Here is a 19,321-nt window from a genome sequence, read left to right as displayed (position 1 = left end):
TAATCTTTATATAATGCATTTACGTAACAATTTAACGAGAAGATTCAGAAAATCGAAAAAAAACATTCAAATGCGTTCAAAAAATACGTAAAGATACGTAAAAGGAAGATTTCCTTTTTTTTTTTTGCATTTAAAGCGTAGAACGCTCGTAAAGATTATAATACGTCCACGAAGCATCTAATAAATCTCAACAAATTGCACGTAACTGTGGTACGAGATTTTGAAAAATCATGCATCCGGCGCTCTTTAAAATCGTGAATCATATTCTGTATGAAACGCTACACATAATCGTCACGGGACAAATATGTATACAACACCTGCAGAATCACGAAAAGCGTCTCTATCGTTCGCTCTGGCCGACTCTTTCTCGCTCTTTTTCATCGTGGCACGCATTACGTTACTTTTCACTGGAAACACACACACACACACACACACACACACACACACCTTACGAAACTTGTTATCAGCGATAAGAAGCGACGATAGGGTGCCGCGTGTAGACAAACGTAACTATCAAGAGGCATTTCACTGCCTCGTGGCCTCGATTCTGCAAAAGATCGCGCTAGAAGCGAAATTACGTCGGCAATTGGGCGTGCATTTCTGTCATCGTAAATCACCGAATCATCTGCTAGTTTAACGTCGAAGTAAAACTTTCGTTAAAATAGAATTTTTACCAATATCCTTAACCACCCCCAAAACTTTTTTCAAATATATAACTTCTTGGTAATTTTCATTCTTCGTAATTTTAAGCTTATAGCGTAATAATATAGAAAAGCACGCCGATTAGGAAGATTACTAAACGTGACTAGAAAAATATTAAACACGTTCTTGGATTTCTCTTTCGTAATCACAGTGCGAATTAGTCGAATGTTCGCGGCAATATGTACTTCCTTCCTTAAGCGGCATCGTGTAAAAACACAGACCTTTGTCAGTCTACTTTAACGCCTAACACAAAATTCCCTTGATCAGTTTGAAAAACGCGTATCTAAAATGTATCGCAAAAAGTAAGCGATGACGAGTATACTCGTCCAAAACAGCTAGCTGGTTAATTATCTTGATACGATGATACGATGACGTCTTCTACTAAAATGAAATCTTCGATGAATCTATCCAACCGTTAAGCGCCCAAAGGAAAGACAGCTAAAAAGAATGGGAAGGATATAAAAGATAAAATCACTATCCACGGCAATATCTGCGCCTTTCTGCTTGGATTACTATCCGTTTCGTGAAGGATTTTAGGGGAGATGCTTAAAAGTCAGGGTTTTTCACGATCAAGAATCACGGATTTACATTCACGTTTGGCCTTTCAGACGCTTGTCTAGTGTCTATCTTCTGATCCGAAAGGTCGGCGTGGTTGATACATCGGTCGACCCAGTTACCCAGTTCGTTCCTAGGCAGCCCCGTCGTTAAATTTATCAAGCGAGTTGCCTACGCAGGAATTCCGCTTTAAAAATCGATCTCTCCCATCCGGCAACAAATTTCAACCGAATGTGTCCAGCCTGGTAAAATCGATCGTCCTACCTGTTTCCTTATCGCCATTTTGCGCGACGTTATTACCATGCGTTACGTCCGCGACACGTGCATAACGACGATGTTAAAGGTAGATAGACAGGATAGATATGGAATCATTACGAAAGAGAAAACAGCGATTGTTACACGAGTCGTGTGGAGGCACGAAATCCACGCTAGTTTGAAATTGGGTCATGGAAACGGGGCACACGTCACACCTGATAACTTTACCAATCAAAATGTCAACTTTTTGACAGGTGAACGCGATACGACGATCATCTTGTGTGTTTGGGTTTATGTGGAGCAAACGTTGGACTTGTTCCTTTTATCTTGTTTTGGGAGTAGGTGGGACTGAGTCGAGAAAATTTGTTTACTCGAATTGAGAATTAAGTTAAGAACCGAGAGGCGAAACGAACGTATAAAAGATACGTAAAGGATATTATTTTCAATAGAACGAATTTCCATGGGAATGTTGTATACCAGACAGGGTTACGCACCTGTAGAATGTTAAACGAAGTAATAACAACTATCTTTAGCAATAGTAACACACATATACGACATTATAATTCTCGTTTTGTACAATTTTCATAGAACAATGGCTCTCTTTTATTTCACACAATATATACAATATAGACATATAGTTTTTATGCTGCTATTATCACATATTGAATTTACGAGAAAGTATTGAAAGAACAAGAAGCTAAAAGCAGCGAAATCGACGACGTCAAAAATTGCCAAGGCTGTTCGTTAAACTAAGAACAGCGTGGTCTGTAATTTGAAATTGTATTATCGTGTTTTCTGCGCGTTTCTCAAGGTAGCTGGGGCATAAAACGTCTCGTGCTTCGACCGAATAGCCGGCCACAGGTAATTACGTCAACGGCGACGATTATTGATTTGCAGATTTGCAAGGATCGCCTATCAACACAGAGGAAAATGTCACGATTACGTTCCACGTGGCTTATAATCGGCAATTGTCGAAGCTTTCTTCGAGCAAAAAATTGTCAAATAGAAATAAATTCCAAAAGGAAATATCGCAGTTTAACGATTCACGTTATTTCAAATCATTGCTTACTTTATATAACTTGTATGATAAGGACCGGCAAGTTCGTTTTTAAAGACATATTATGCAATTCGTATCGTTTATAAGTTCGAAGAAGCATGAAATTAACTTCTGTAAAATTAAGTTCAATCCTTAACTACTACGGTGAAAATACGGTGCAAATAGGTTGAAGTAATTACAAGTACTGTAACTACCTTGAAGTAATCACAAGTAAACTATCATGGATTGATAATTCATATTTTATCAAAATACTAAATGACGTGTCGTCTATAAGAAATTGTTGGAAATTAAATTTAATTTCACACCTGAGAATTGATCACCACAGTGACCTTCTTATTAATGATTTTTCTAGTCTTAACTACTTTCAGTTTCCTTCCGTTCCAGTGAAAACTTTTAAAAGTATTGAAGATTGATAATAGTGTTTCTTATAAAACTCTATTTTCTTCTCTCTCTCTCTCTCTCTCTCTCTCTCTCTCTTCTTTGCACTTTCAATCTTAAAGAAGGAGAAGAATATTTCGTCAAAATTAGCGCGTTGGTAAAATTCTACGAAGCTTTATTTGTCGATGAGACCCCACAGCCTTGACAAATAGACATCGATCGCACTTCTACAGTTGCTGAAAGGTATGAAAACTTCTTCTGTCCCGATCTTTGCTCGCGCTTAAAGCATTCCACCCTATCGACACCAAGAGGAAGCAAATGACTCTAATAGTAAAAAGAGATTCTTAGAAACGAGCTACGTGAGACGGAAAAAATGTTCTCGGGCAACTGGACGATGTTTAATCTTCCTCGTCTTCCTCGTTTCGACCATGAAGATCGCGCAATCGCGTTCTTTTCCTTCGATTTTGCTTCACGTGGACATGATCGCACGTGACATGTAATTGCAATGCTGTCATCGTGATTTACGCCACAATGTCTTCGGTATATCTTTTTCTTTTTTTTTTTTTTCGTTAATCTACGATCTTCTTCGCAACTAATTCGTGTCTTTTCGTCGCCGGAGGTGCGAGCGATAAGCCGCGGCACGTTTATTTACGAGTTGTTTCAGTGTTGTAAATTAAATGATGTTATGCTTTGTGAAAGGAACAGGACATTGTTATGAAAAAATTGTTAATTGTAATACGCTATTTTCTGTGTGTGTGTGTGTGTGTTCTTGAAAGACATAAAAATGTAGTATTTTTAGTACGATTTTTAAAGTTGCTAATTTACGTATGAGTTAAAGTAATGTCGTATCTTGTACGTAAGAGATATTGAAGAATTATGGCGATACAATAGAATGCTTGAGTACTAATGCGATTAAACACACCCACGATTCGTCACGTCGCCTTGAAGAATTTGTTCGTCATAAAACAGAAAGGGACATTGTGGTCAATTTATCTTTATCTTGTGCAAAATTATTATTATTATATAGGATGTTTCATCGATAATAAATATCTATATTATCTGTGATGTCGAATGTAACAAACAGTGATTAATTGCTCTTGAGTAACTCAACTTAAAACTCGAAATATACATTTTTTTCCTTTTTGGTATCTCTGCCTACTTGTGATGTTGGAGAAAACAATTACTAATTTAACAAGCTTCGAACTCAAACTCTAATAGCAACAAAGACCAATAGGAGAATGCAGAATTATATTACAAACCCGTAAAAATCTGTAGAAAATCATTTTCTTACACAAAACATTCTGCTGTTCGTTGAGGTAGATTTTCAACCTGAAAAATAGGTGTACGCCTAGTTGTAATTTACTCGATCATGGTTATAATTTTCTCTGCTGGAATATGTAATTCAATATATACGATCATTCTACTTACAAGTTGCTTCACAAAAAGTCAATTATATTCCAGTTAATTACGAAAATCGTTTTCAATCTAAATACGTCAGACGTACGTTAATGAATGGATAAAACGACGAATCTCCATCATTAAGAAAACCAATGTTCCAGCATGAGACACGATGTTAAACTTCCGCGAGATCAATTAGATCACATTGAATCGTACACGTGTCTGGGTTCGCGATCATTCGCCAGACCGATCGTCTTTATCACCGCCCACGCAATATTACTTGCCGCTTCAATGACGATACGAATCCTTGAATTCCACCGACGATTTTACCTGGTGTTCGAGTCACGATCAAAATCCGCGAAGAAAAAAGAAGAGGAAAAGAGAGACGTGAATGATTCAGAATTGGTAGCTTCTCGGCACGTACACGCGTCTACAACAAGAACACTACCGTTCAAAGATATTCAGATACTCGCAGAAAGATATTCAAATGTCAATAAGTACAATTCTTGCTCGTTAGTTTATCTTCAGCGTGATCTTTCGCGTATTTAACGTGCTATCATTGAAACTAAGAGAGGATTTGTCGTGAAGAAGCTCGATATCTCCATATATAAATATTCCAACTTTAATTTAAACGTTTTTCAAAATTGAAAACCGACCGACCTTCTGTATTTTTTATAAAAGAATGTACGTGTTTTTCTAAAACATTTATTTAATTTCCCTCGTCGAATCGAACGTCTTGTTATTTTACGTTAAACATTTCCTCGCGTCTTTAACTTTGCAACTTCGATATTTGCATAAATAATATCGCGTGTACGTTTTGAAGGCAAAAATCATGTACAATACGTAGATAGTTGTGTTCGAATATTTCTGAGCAGAAGTGTCTATACTATACGATTGTGTTACGAGGGCGTCGGAAGGAGTGGCCCATTCACGCGTGACACACACGCTCTCGCAACTACGCTTACTCCGCTTACGTTCATTCATAAAAATCACACCGTTCCTGGAACCAGCTCGCGTCGAGTTTATTACGAGATTCGTAAGACGCGGAAGCGTGATCCAGGTTTGAATCATTGACACTGAATGGAAACGAGCGATGGTAATCTTTATAGGCATGGAATTTACCTCGTCGTCATGGGTTTTCGTTATGAGAAAACAAGTTTATCCTGTGGAAGAATTTCGATCGTTACCGAGATACAATTTTTGGTGACTAGTGTTGCGTCTTTGCCCATAGGCGTCTCCTGCCTCTTGGATGTGCAAACTGTAACAATGGAGATTATCGAGTGAGTTTCCTTGTTTGTCTTGTGAGTCAATGGATTTATTGATCGATCATCCTGATATTTCGTGTTGATATAATGAATTATAGGATATAATAACATCATTGATCTGGTAGAAGAGCGATTATATATAAGACATACGTTTTTCTCTATGCAAATCGTCATGTTTATTTTCGTCGATCTCACGTACGTAAGTTATATCGAGCCTAAATCCATACGAGCAGAATTGATTAACATAAGCATCCTCTGGAGCTCGAGATACACTTGAAGCGCGTGTCTCGCGGAATCCTGCTCGAATCCTACGTATTTAGGGTGGAATGCATTAGGTTAAAAATAATACTCGAAGGATGGAATCATCCAGCCTTATAATACGATTTTTACATTAAGTTTCTGCAGCCATTCGAAGAACTACTTGACCAACTCTATCCTAACTACGATACACAGATACGAGTCATAGATGAACGAATCGTTCGAATCCGATATTTTGGTACAATATTCCAATGCAATATTATCCAGTTGTAGTTCTTACTTATTAAACGAATTTACAAAAAGCGAGAAAACCACACACGTATATACAGCTAAACGAAATTAATTAAAATTAATTAATTAATTGATAAAAATTAATTTAAAAAGGTTTGAAAAATATTAGTTCACTTCCAAAATTACTTCTCGAAATTATGGCTGCCTATTAAAGATTTCTAATTAAGGATTAATAACGAAATTCTCGAGTTGGAATTTAAAAAAGACGAACAGGTTATTTCGTTTAGACGATGAATCATCGCCTTTTATGCAAACTGTACATATTCTGAATCCTCAACAGAGGTTCGAGTGCAGCAAGAATTCTCTCTGGATCAGAGTGTGCACATCGATTATTCGAATGAATATCTCTTTTATCCGTTACCGTATTGTGAGTCACGGCATAACTTTGCGTTTACGAGGAGCCAACCGAGGCTACGGTTACGATTTAATGCTCGTTTCACGATTTATTGGCGTGTCATTTCGCTAACAATGAAAAGGACCATAGAGCGGTTCTAAAAACCACTTCAACCGATACCACATTTATCACGTAATTGTACTATTAAAGTGTTTCAGACATTAGAATGTTACATGTAATGATTGTCACTTAACGATTTATTGTTCTGTGATGAGCTAAATGATACGATAGTGATTCTAATATACTATACTTCTCGGTAAGACGTGTATTTTAATGAAAAAGTAAAATAGTATGTACCTAATAAATAAATTAGATACCGATGTTGTAGAGAGAGACTTATTTACAATGAATTTCTCGATAATTTATGTCAGGCGAATAAAGTTTCTTCTTAACGATACGGTAGCTTGCAATTTCTTGAATCATTGTAGTTTTTGCTTATTAAAAGATAATTATTACGTGGTAGAGACGTTTATCCGCTAACGTGGATTATATTTCTTACTACTTCTTACAAATCGAATTACAGGTTTGTTCCTTTTATCGCTGTCTTACTACAATATATCAAAGTACAAAATATATGTACTTTTGGACCATTCTTTTAATACTTTTAGGACATTCCTAAAGGTATTTCTCTGATTTGTCGATCACGAAAGAGACTGGAAACAAATTACAGAGAATTATAAAACGTTCGAACAATATCTTTCAAGAGACATTCCAAAAAATAAAATACTAAATAACAGCCAATGATAGTAACTATCCACTTTTTGTTTCTCAATCCTTTACTCGATGTACGATAAATGTTACAGAATCTTATTCTCAATTTCTTAGTCAAGGAACCCATTTGTTGTGAGAACCAACGAGCAACTTCATCGTCGATGAAATCATAAGATAACAGATCTTATGCATCAATGATTGATGAAAATTTGCTGCGATTCAGTCAAGAATAAGAGACAATTTTACGTCCAGAAAATTTGCGATGATTCAGTCAGGAATAGGAGATAAGGAAAACGGAAACGCGTACTTACACGCGCGGCGTTTTATTCGCCGGAATATTAATTCCTTTTATTCATCGTGACTAGATAACTGTATCATGCCGCAATGGAATCATCAGCCAGGTCAATCCCCTCGACATCACCATCTGTCCCATTTATATTTTTTCAACGTGCAAAATATAGCGGTCCGGTCATCAAACGAGATAATAAGAATCGCCTTATTATTTTTACTCTATTAAAAAGCTACATATGAAGTACCAATTTCAGCATAATCGTAGAAATATCAAATTATCCTTGAATTTTTGAAACTTATATTTTCTCAGATGTGAATTAATTTAGGTGTGAATTTCAGAATGTGAATTAACAGTAATATAAATCGAAAATTACAATTTCATGTATCAATGAAACGAATGTGTGTCTGTGTGTGTTTTAAATCGTTATTTAAGAAAACCTATTGAATGGAATCTATTTACCTGTTGCAGAACTACCTGTCTCAATTTGGCTACTTACAACCTATCAATCCAACAAGTGGTGGAATTATATCTCAGGATACACTCTCGAAAGCGATCTCGGAATTTCAAGCTTTTGCTGGATTAAATATTACAGGTGAGTCTTGTATTCCGATTGTTTATAAGGTATTTATTTACGTAGTAACAAAATATCAAGGAAAGATAGATATCTTTGCTCTTAGAAAAAAGTTTCAATAAGAATTACTGGTACGTACAGTCAAAATTTACGAAAGACATCAGACCGTCGTATAATAACGAGGAAGCTGTTTAAAAATAATAGTGCGATAATAATGCGAATAATAGGAAACTAATGTAAGACTACAGCGGATTAATAGTCTAAAAATAATTCAATGGAAGAACAGAAAAGTATAAGAATCGTCAAATAGAATGAGCCAAGGATACTTCGGTGGAATAGAAGGAATATAATGAAAGAATTCTACGGTAAACTATTCTAAAAATAATTCAATGAAACTGCAGAAAGAAATAATACAAGAATAATCGAATAAATATCCCGACGGAATGTTAAAGAACGAATGCAAAAATATTCCGACAGAAAAGTTCAAGAATAATTCAAAATTAATGCAACAAAACAATCCAAAAATAATTCGATACAGCTGTACGGAAATAATGGAGACGAGAATACTCCGATTGAATAATCCGAGAAAAATTCCAATGGAATAAAAGAAGAAAATAATGCAAAACTATTCCAAGTGAAAAGTCTACAAATAATTCGAGATAAATTCAGAGTATCCCAAAATTCTGACAAAACTCCACTAAGCGCTTCTTTCCTCTATCCAAACACCTCGAATGATCTACTCTGATCGTACGAATGCAGCAGTCTTAGTCTTATCAATTAATTTTTACAAACGTCCTTGCGATCGTACTATATTAAAACCGTAATTGAGTTTAATAGTTGTCGCGAATGAATGAATCATACCGGTGGATGGTATCTGTTCGGTGTCCCTCTGACATTACTATACTGTTTGCTCTGACTCAGAGAAAACCTCGCAGCAAACCGTAAATTAGCTAGATAGAAGCAATGAAATAGATGCGAATGATGTGTGCCTCGCCACGCATTATTTCACAGTTCGATCCAAAAAGTAGTTTCCTATACGTCAAAAGACACGCGCGTCATACTTGTTCGCACGAATAATTATTATTCTACCGCGAGCTGAATAGTAAAAAATACTTTCAATTATCAGCCGTGGAGTAATTAAGGCCGTAGATAAGAAGCGACGTCACAAGAAAGTGACATGGCTTCGTACAGATAATAAAATGCAGGTGCGTGTGACTGTATTAATGTTTGCAGTATTCAGGTAACAGACGTGTATTAAAAATTAGTAAAAATCGCATATTTTCTACGTTTCATATCATAATTTTTTTGTATATTATAATCGTGGTTTAACTTTGAAAGAAATCTAACTGATCTTATGAGACAGAAGCGAAACTGAAAGAAAGCAAACAAAAAGTATAACTGACTAGCTATGATTGTCGATTAGTATTATTTGTCCAACCGCAGTCACATTTCTAATCGATCTAATTGTAAATACGTTACCGTATCTTAAAAATTATACTTATTATGTTTTCTATTATAAAGAGTCAAAAATAATATAAATACAATGTACTTGCAAGTACATATTACAGCCATGAAGTTACGTATCTTAAAGAGGTGACAGACTGCTTTAAAATACACAAAAGCATGTATATTAGCTACGTACAGCAATCTACAGCTAGCATTGAAATTATGATAATTTCGTAAAACGATAATACGTCAATTTACCCACATATTAGCCTACATACACTCAGAATTGGAACACAAAGTATTTTCAAATGATACCCACATAGTGCAGAGAATTTTGCAAATACAATATCATAACAATTTAAATCTAAAATGTTTTTATATATTTAATTCTATAATTCGCCATTTGATTTAATTCTATTATCAAACTTTATCATTCTACGTGAACGCGTCAAAAATACAGAAATACAATCTTTCTACAATCGCTAAAAACATAAAGGTGTTTTCAACGAAATTAATGTCAATTTTCATCAAACCTCGCGCGATACATTATTCGAAAGCACTTAATCTTCTCTAATAAAGCGCTGCTCTATCTTCCATTATCTTTAAATTATGGTTTAGCCTAGTGGTAAAAAACATCCTGTTATTCTAAGAATCGTCCCGATTCATTCTCGGTTCGCAACAAGCGGACAAAATGTACGCTTACATCTCCACGTACTTGTTCGACCGGCTCCGAATAAAGAGCGGATTTTTCAGCGTTTCTAGACCTTGAGAGACCAGACGCCACTTTGGCCGATCCGTCTTCTCTGAAAACACGCGATTCGAACCTGCGGACAAAAATCGATGTTGGTAAAAGAGAGAAAAAATAAAAAAAAAAGAAGAAACCGCGCCTGTAGCAGAAATTATAGAAAAATGAACGAATAAACATCAGACAATATGCGTAGACGATGAGAATCATTCAACGGGCACCGGCTATTAAAACGAACGAATTCGAACCAATCACTGTCAAGGCTCGAGCCTTAACAGAACGTTGGTCGGCAAATAACGCGACGACGAGGAAAACAAATTACTGCTTCCGGTAAAATTTCAATGGCTGGCCTGGGTAAACGCGAGAAAAGCGAGAGTGCGTCGCTGATAAATCGTTATCTGAGATAGATGATTTCTAGAGACTGATAGGACAAGAATTTTGTGATAGCTGATTATTGCGACTAGGATAAATATTCGACTGACAAGGAAGTTACATTGTACAGAGCGATTTTAATAATTGCGACAGGACATGTGTATATTCCAAAAAAAAATTATGGAAAAATTGAAGAGGAAAATTTTCCATTATTTATACAAACTTCATTGATGGTATCATTTTGATAAGTACATCGATCGACTATACGCGCAATAAATGTAAAAATATATCTTTTACGCGAGTGTTGGAACGTTTAAAATTTTATAAAAGCTCGTATAGGAATCGGAAGTAAGTAGTTTGCGTTGTAAAGTCACGGGATGATTCCTTGTAGATAATCGATGATGATGCTGAACGGTGTGACTCAGAGTTCGGAGAAATGCAACAGATTCATTTAATGGCGCTTAAAAAGTGACTCACATGATGTGACTGCGACCATGTCATCCGGCCTTTTTCTGATATTAATTACGATTAGAAGTCAATAATCGCGATTTTAATTCTTCGACATTAAACCCCGTTCTCTGATTTGAATCGATTTTTGTTGGATCAAATTTAATGATTTTAATACATAATATCTGGTACGATATTATACCGAATCAAATTACTATTTGATAACAATATCTGTTTCTCGATCATTAAAAAAGTAGTATCTCTCCTATCAAATCTATCGTATATCGATATATATTTTCTAACAAAATTGAGTTACTTCTCGATCGAATAAAATTCAAAGCAACGTCCTATGTATATCCTGCTATATTTACCACGTTGTATAAAAGACAATTTATCGATTTGCATAAAAATCAGCTGCGCTTACGGTCGTTACAATTACAATTGACTTAAAAACATTCTTCTGATTAACACCTCTTACAAATACGTGCATGCTTTTCAGACACCAGTCATCTTTTCGTTTTTTACGACCAACACGCACGTAAACCGATTACATTTTGAAGTAGCCTATAATATTAACCATTACATGATGTGTTGTTAAACATCATTAAAATTCTTGAATCAAGTGCAATTAAAATAATGAATGTAATTAAAACGGACACAGAACAATGAGACACTAAAGATAAAAGCAGAGTGCTGTGAAATATTTGAAGTTGCAGCCAATTTAACATTATATCGCAATAACAAAAGATTTTATAATCACGATCGCAATGTAAATACGTTTTTCAAATGATTTCCTGCGACAGAGAAGACGGAAAACACTTCTTTCGACGAATTGCCCAAGCAAGGATTGCTAAAGTTTTTATCAGATAATGGAATCTCTGACCAGAACGAGCAATTTGTGACGCAAAAGTGACCGAATTCATCGATTATTACGAAATCCAGGTAAAAGTCACGTCATATTTCACAGAGAAAGGATTTCACTTAGCTCAAGTACCCGTGATATTGCATCGATTCGATTTAAAACGAATCGTATGAATTAGATTGAACAATAAGAACGACAGAAGTTTCTATTGTGAAACAGGAACAAGAAAAAGCAAGATTTAAAAAGAAATCGTATATGTAACTAGAAAATCGTGATTTTATAACGTCAACATCGATGAACTAATCATTGACGTTTACATAAAGAAACACGTCAAGAGATAATAAAAATAGCGCAGGTAAAATATCAATGAGCTGTCGATAATAAATCGAAATGAAATTCAATCAAATGAAAAAAAGAGAAAGAACAAAATACGTACTAATTAATTTTCACTATCTTTTATTGTATTTTCTTCGCTTTTGCAATTACGCGTACGATTTGATTCTTGATAGGAAATTAAATCGAATAAAACACTAAAATGAATTTTTTTCTCATTAAAGGAGAATGTCTTGGAAAATAGGAAAGAATGAAATGGTCGCTTTTAACCAAGCCAAGCATTGGAAATATCCATTCGATGGATACAAAGTAAAGCACGAAGGTGAACGGAAGAATGATCTAACTGTTAAATTGTACGCTACCAATGGGAGTATTATGCGGGATGAAACAGTGTTTATTGACAGCAATCTTCTGGCACGCGTTCAACGAATCCAGAACTTCCTACTTGCTAAATATTCGCTGGATATTGCCAACCTTGTCCCTTTGTTAGTCGCGGCAAATTAAATCCTGCACACGTAATAAATACGCTAGAAAAAGGAAGAAGCGAGTGCTAAATACATTTCGTAAGAAGTCGTCCAATAGAAGCGAGAAAATTCGCGTGAAATCGATTTGCGTTCGACGTAATCGCGTGTTTTCGTGTTCTTACACGACTCAGGAAAGAAACGTACTCTCCATTAACGATTAGACCGAAACGTCGTGAAGAAAAGAGAAAATTTTAGAAACGCGAGTTTTCTTGCTTGTTGATAATTGGAGATGTGTTTGACGAAAGCAATTTGTCTTGTTTAATCGATCTTTCTTTCGTCGTCGGTTATCTCAATCAATGTTTTAAGATTAATGGGACGATATATTTGGAAATAAATTTTAGATTGTTGTAATTTTTGTTGACATCATATAAATCATATATATGTATTCTATTCTATCTTCTTCAAATCTGAATGAATTATTTGTACTAGTTCTATTATTATTCTAATGAATGATAATGGCATTGATAAAGCGTGGAACGAATTAGAAAATTTACAGAGAAATTGCAATATATTTATTGCAAAAATCTTATCGTAAATATTTTGATAATTTTCTAATGGAACGAACAAAGTAATCCAATCTTAAATCATCAGAAGCAGGACTCCAAATTGAGAAGAAAACAAAATGAAGAGTATATTGGATAAAATAAGAAGAATGTTCCAATGATACATCTTCGATCTTCCTTCGACACGTTTACACCAAAATAAACAACTCGATCGTTCGTAACTGTATTCACATCGATTTGCACGATCTTCCAGTTAATACACCACGATTTCCACGCAGAGAAGTATTAATAAACGTACATACAACCTGCAGTCGCGTGCCCAATGCAAAGTAGAGACTTGTTTGCACGTGACACGAGATAGCTAAAGCTCGTTGCACACTTGATCGAATCGCGTTTTCAAACCTGATTAAACAAGTAATCTGTTAAGCATGATTAGAGTCAGGAATATTAACTATTCGAATTTGATATAGTCCCTGTTGCTATGTATTAAATTCCGCCGTATAAAACGTTTGATTTTTGATGATTCGTGCTTCGCTAAATTCTAAAAAAACTGATACGTTTATAGAGATATTAGGATTGTAACATTGTTCTCCACTTATGTGACAAATATAAAAATGGAACGAATTTATATTGCGATATTAAATATTACGTTATAATAATTACAATATTTATATTACAAAATTAAGATTATGTACAAACAAAAATAAAATAAAAAATGTTCAGTTTTATTTATTTATGTCCAGTTTACATATATCATAGCTATGGAAAAATAGAGATATTAACAAATAGATTGATAGAATGAAATCAGATATTCCATATATTACAACAATTAATAGTGTAATTGATTAATCGATTCGATCGAACAGCATGATCCGATTAAGGTTTATTTCGGATTTGCTCGAAACGTACGAGTAGCTTAACGTCCTCGCATGCTCTCTGTACTATGCATATATGCGTTTACGTCACGTTGATGCATATGCACCATGATACAAGAAAACACATACATACGAACGAATGATCGTAAATAGGTAGCACGGAACGTGCATGGTCGGGCGATCGATATATGTAGCTACGAATCCTACGATCTGTACTGAACCTACATTCGACGCAGCCTTGATGCGAAACAAATAATGGAAGTGTGTTTGATATATGGCAAAATGTCGTTTTCCTTGAAAATATCGAGATCTGAGAGAATTTCGAAGATCGAAACTGATTTCTAAGTAGAATTAAATTAAATATTATAACCATATAATAAAGTTATGGTTTCAGATGGAAGAGTATCTGATTATCACAGTGAAATTAGTACTTATATCTGTCTCAAAAGTGGAAAAATTTAAGTAATCGTAAGAAGATACTTGATATTTCGTACGACAGAAGAGTAACTAATTCCTCTTTTATCGAACTTGCAATTATTAATAAAAAAAAAAATCGGTTTTTTCAGGTGACTTCGACGATGAAACATTTAAGCTAATGGCATTACCGAGGTGTGGCGTTAAAGACAAAGTTGGTCCTGGCTTTGGAAGATCGAAGCGATACGCTCTTCAAGGTAAATAAAGTTAAAAATAGCACTCTAATTTTAAGATAAAACAAGTATTGTCACACTGTAAACTCTTATCATCCATTTAATTAGTACTTTCACTGTTATAAGAAGAAAACAAGTACAAAACATTCAGTGTAAATAATTAATTTTAATTTGATGAAAAAAGAAAGTGGAACATAAACACGTGTTTCTCTTTCACGAAAATCACTCTGTTTAATCAAAATCAAAGTCCACTAGAATATTTTCAACAGAGTTTGTGACATAACGTTGGATTGATTTCTTGATTATCTAATCAATTGATGTTGTAACAAAATTACATAGGACTTATCATGTTGTATCTGATATCGTTAAAATAAAATACCATCAATATTTTAATAGTAAAATTAGTATCAAAATTGAATAACAGTAATTGTTGGATCTAATTTATCAAGAACATCTTTCAAAGTTAAATGTCAAAATTTAGAACAATTCAAAATACATTAAACATTCAAAACAGAACATTATATTCTTGTGGAATATGTTTATTAATATTTATATGTTATTGCACTTTTTTACATTTAAAATTTATTACAGAAAAAATAATACTGAAATTCTGAGAATGATTTAAGCAATTAATTTCTATGGGAAAAAGATTATAAAGAAATACTGAAATACTGCAAATACTGAAAGTTGACAGAAATTTGAACGATTATTCAAGTGACGGAATCTGTTCGTGATTTGGTCTTACTTTTAACTTCCTGCCTCATTATCCTCAATGTAAAATCACTCACCCTAAACAGGTTATACGCGCCTGTGTAGCAGCTATTTGTTGAGCGCTCCGAATGCATTTTTTAAACACCAAAATTGTTCCAGATGCATTTCCGAGGAGGCTATACGTCCGAGAGTTTACTATTAAAAACGAGATCACTATAATCAGAAATTGCATCAGAAAGATGTCATTCAATCTTTTAAGAGAAAATTCTTATAATCGTTTTCATATCTAGTATTATGTTTACATCTTACCTTCTTTCTTTTACCAATTATTCGCATATTATTTAGTTAATCTCCTCAAAATGAAATACAACAGCTAGACAAAATTTCAGTAAGATAAATAAATTAAGATAGGCAACCTCGTCGAGTTTTCAAGGAAAACCAAATCACTGGCCAAAGTATTATAATATCCTGTGAATTCTCCGATAATTAGAACAATTTTAATGTCCAATTTAAAAAAAAAAAAAAAAACCCTCCACAAGGAAAATAGTAATGAAGATGAATTCTGAAAATTCAAAACGTTATTATGCATGTGATGCTGGAATGATTAAATTACCACACAATAGAATTGCATATTATTATAAGATTACTATTATGTACCCTCGTTCCATTCTAAAATAGCGAGTTAAAATAACACAATTTTCACACAAGGAAACACACACACAGCCTTGGGCTGTGCAGCTAAACGACGGATTTTTATATAAATTCATATTTTTATTAGGAAGTGATTACGTAATACCATAAGGAGTCTTCTACTTTGGAAATTTTATATATCGCTGCGTGTTACGCGTTTTCTATGCACTTTCGCACTTTTAAATCCCCCACGGACGCATAAAAATCCGCAGTCTATTAAGTCTATTTATCACCAAGTCATGCTAATTGTCCTTTGACCACGAGTCACGCCAACTACCACTGATCACAGACTTCGCGTGAACCTTCCCATAAACCATGACTCCAGCTACATATCTAATTAACTGCAACCCATAAGGCATTCCGTTGCCTTTTCATTGACCGATTCTTCTCGGAAGAAAGTGACCGGCGCTTGATTCACCGTTTCGCTCGTCCAATCATGCCGACACATCACCTGTAGAAGTATAATTCGCTTGGGAAATCATTGAGACTCGATCGATTCTAACCGTGACTTTGAACCTCGCGCGAACGTTTCTCGTTTCAGTGAACTCACGGGCGACAAGATCACCGATGCGTGCATCCTATGGAATTCAATCGCATAACAGGTTCCCTAGTTTTGACCCACTAGCTGTGATCGCGATCGATATGGATCAACAATTCTATTCGACCCGAATACTCGAGTACAGTGGAACCTCGACTATACTTGCGCTGTGTTTATACAAATTAATGTTCAGTTTCAGATGTACGAAAATATTTGAAAATCAATCTTTTGAAGAAAACTTTTATGTCCTCTGTCGTAGACGTTGTACAACCCATTCTCAAACTTCATCAACACTGTAATGAAGTACCCACAGTGATGAGTATATATGTGTATCGATATTTGAAATCAATTTAATCACAGGAAAAAAACATAAGTACATTTTTGTTGATTTTTGTTTTACTCTGTAGAATCTTAGCCAGAAATATAACTGTTGAGATAAACAACTTTTGAACATTCTGGTGGAAGCAATGATATTTCTGGTATGTTAAGAGAGTAGAAAAATGTACTCTGTAACGGTAGAATTTTTATAACAATCCTAAATTTTAAAACTGCTATGAGCAGTTATTCACTCGTAGCCTTCGTATGTGATCATCAGTTTGCACTGAAAATGAATTCTATGCGTTAAACAAGGTCCGATTAAACGTAACGTGGAAACAACCGTTCGACTTTATTTTTACAAACGTCAGCTGCTATTATCCGAATGAATAAAAAAACAAAAATTGGAAGCTAGCAAACTTCTGTTATCGAAACTACTCATTGCCATGCCAGTCTGTTTGAATTTATTTTGTCCCTCGGTCTGGCTAAATACACGAGATTCTACTGTACTTCAAAATGGGAATATTTATGAACGTTATTATCAGAGAAACTCGTTTCGGTGAACGAACAGGTTATAAAAGAAAGAAAAAAGATATAAATGACGAAGGATGTAAGCTTCGATGAGTTTTGCTCTTTAATCACGGAGATGTCGCTATTTGACCTTGGTCCATAGAACCTTGATGTTGGATCCGTCGTTTGTAGAAAATAACAGATTGGTAGTGCGATGACGAGGCGATCTGTTCGATAATAAGCTTCTCTTAATAATCGCGAGTGCATTAGTTATTCTCGCAACGAGTATATTTCTGACTCTGGAAATAGAGTAAGTAAGTACAAAGTTCCTCTCCTTTGGTGAATGTTTTGGTTTTTGAGACACATTACGATGATTAAGGGGTGAATCAGCTTACTTGGTAGGAAAAATGCTGGATTACTAACGAATGGACTGTGAAACGACGTTTTGATGATTCGCACAGTAGATTAGATATGCCGAAAACGAATAAAAACGCGGAAGCTTTTCGGGAATTCAGTATCATCGTGCTAAAACCCTATGCGTTCGTGGCGGATGCTTATGTTTAAAAATAAATCGTTGCACAAGGAATAAATAAGACGGTAGTACAATGATTGCCACACATAGAAGCAATCGTTACATAAAAAGAAGTTATAGACTTGCCAAGATGATGCTCGAAAATTAAAATGATCGAAGGTCATCATAAATCCGCTGATGGAATGTCTCATGTGTTTCATAGCAAGTCGATTTTCAAAAAATCTCGAGACATCTCTAAACATTATAAAACTAAGTCTACGATTTTAACCGAATCGCTAACAATTTTCTCACTGTAACGACTAATACGACTATAAAAAGTCAATTAAAAAGGATAATAATCCGATATCGAAGCACTTTTGCATAATAATTTACCAACTAACAATGTTAGTGAATAGTAGAAATCTTTTCTTCTACAATTTTACAATTCTAGGTCAAATAGAGAATTTGTTAACATTAATAACGTATAACTTAACAGTAATGATATTATTTTGATTGTGATAATTCAAAAAATACAGATGACAAGAGTTCGAAAAAGAAAAGCAGAAAAATGTAAGGATTAAGAAAAAAGTAGAAGGATGCTATTGAATTGCACATTGATAACAAGACAAATATTTTTCGAATTCCTTAATGCATCGTCACTATTGCTTCCTTTGTTACAGGCTCAAGATGGCGTGTGAAGAAACTGACGTACAAGATCAGCAAGTATCCGCGAAATTTGCCACAGCACAAAGTCGACGACGAGCTGAACAAGGCGTTCAAAGTATGGTCTGAATATACAGATCTCGTTTTCATCCAAAAAAAGTCGGGCCAGGTGAGTCGAATAATATTTACAAAGGTTCCTCACGATCGTGAGTAAGGGAAACAAGAAGGAACAAAGAATAGCGCTTTGGTATATTTTTAACTAAGTTGCTTGTTTTTCATGGAGTCATCTGTGATTTCATTCGTAACATTTCAACGTCACTGCAACTTGGCCAACGCCATAAAATATAGCCATACGTTAAAATATAATGGTATAACATCTGCCATTAAAGATACGCTTAAATTAAATTGAGGATTAATTTGAAATTATCTTTTGCTTATACATCTCAGCTTTCATATTTCTAACAACGTTAATCTACTCCAATAAGCTCCAATCCACTTACGT

General features: G+C 34.8%; 1 protein-coding gene across 4 annotated transcripts in view; it reads left to right on the top strand.

Annotated features, from left to right (window-relative positions):
• LOC126866293 (matrix metalloproteinase-14) overlaps positions 1-19,321 on the top strand; it is a 39,187-nt gene that overhangs the window by 12,393 nt on the left and 7,473 nt on the right. For all 4 annotated transcript variants that reach the window (XM_050619694.1, XM_050619696.1, XM_050619695.1 and 1 more), the window contains exons 2-4: positions 8,025-8,148; positions 14,801-14,905; positions 18,837-18,988. In XM_050619694.1, the coding sequence (XP_050475651.1) occupies positions 8,025-8,148; positions 14,801-14,905; positions 18,837-18,988 (381 nt within the window). The remainder of the gene's footprint in view (positions 1-8,024; positions 8,149-14,800; positions 14,906-18,836; positions 18,989-19,321) is intronic.

The sequence above is a fragment of the Bombus huntii genome, chromosome 6, assembly GCF_024542735.1.
Source record: "Bombus huntii isolate Logan2020A chromosome 6, iyBomHunt1.1, whole genome shotgun sequence".
Classification (NCBI taxonomy): Eukaryota; Metazoa; Arthropoda; class Insecta; order Hymenoptera; family Apidae; genus Bombus; species Bombus huntii.
This window is presented reverse-complemented; position numbering and strand designations above follow the sequence as displayed.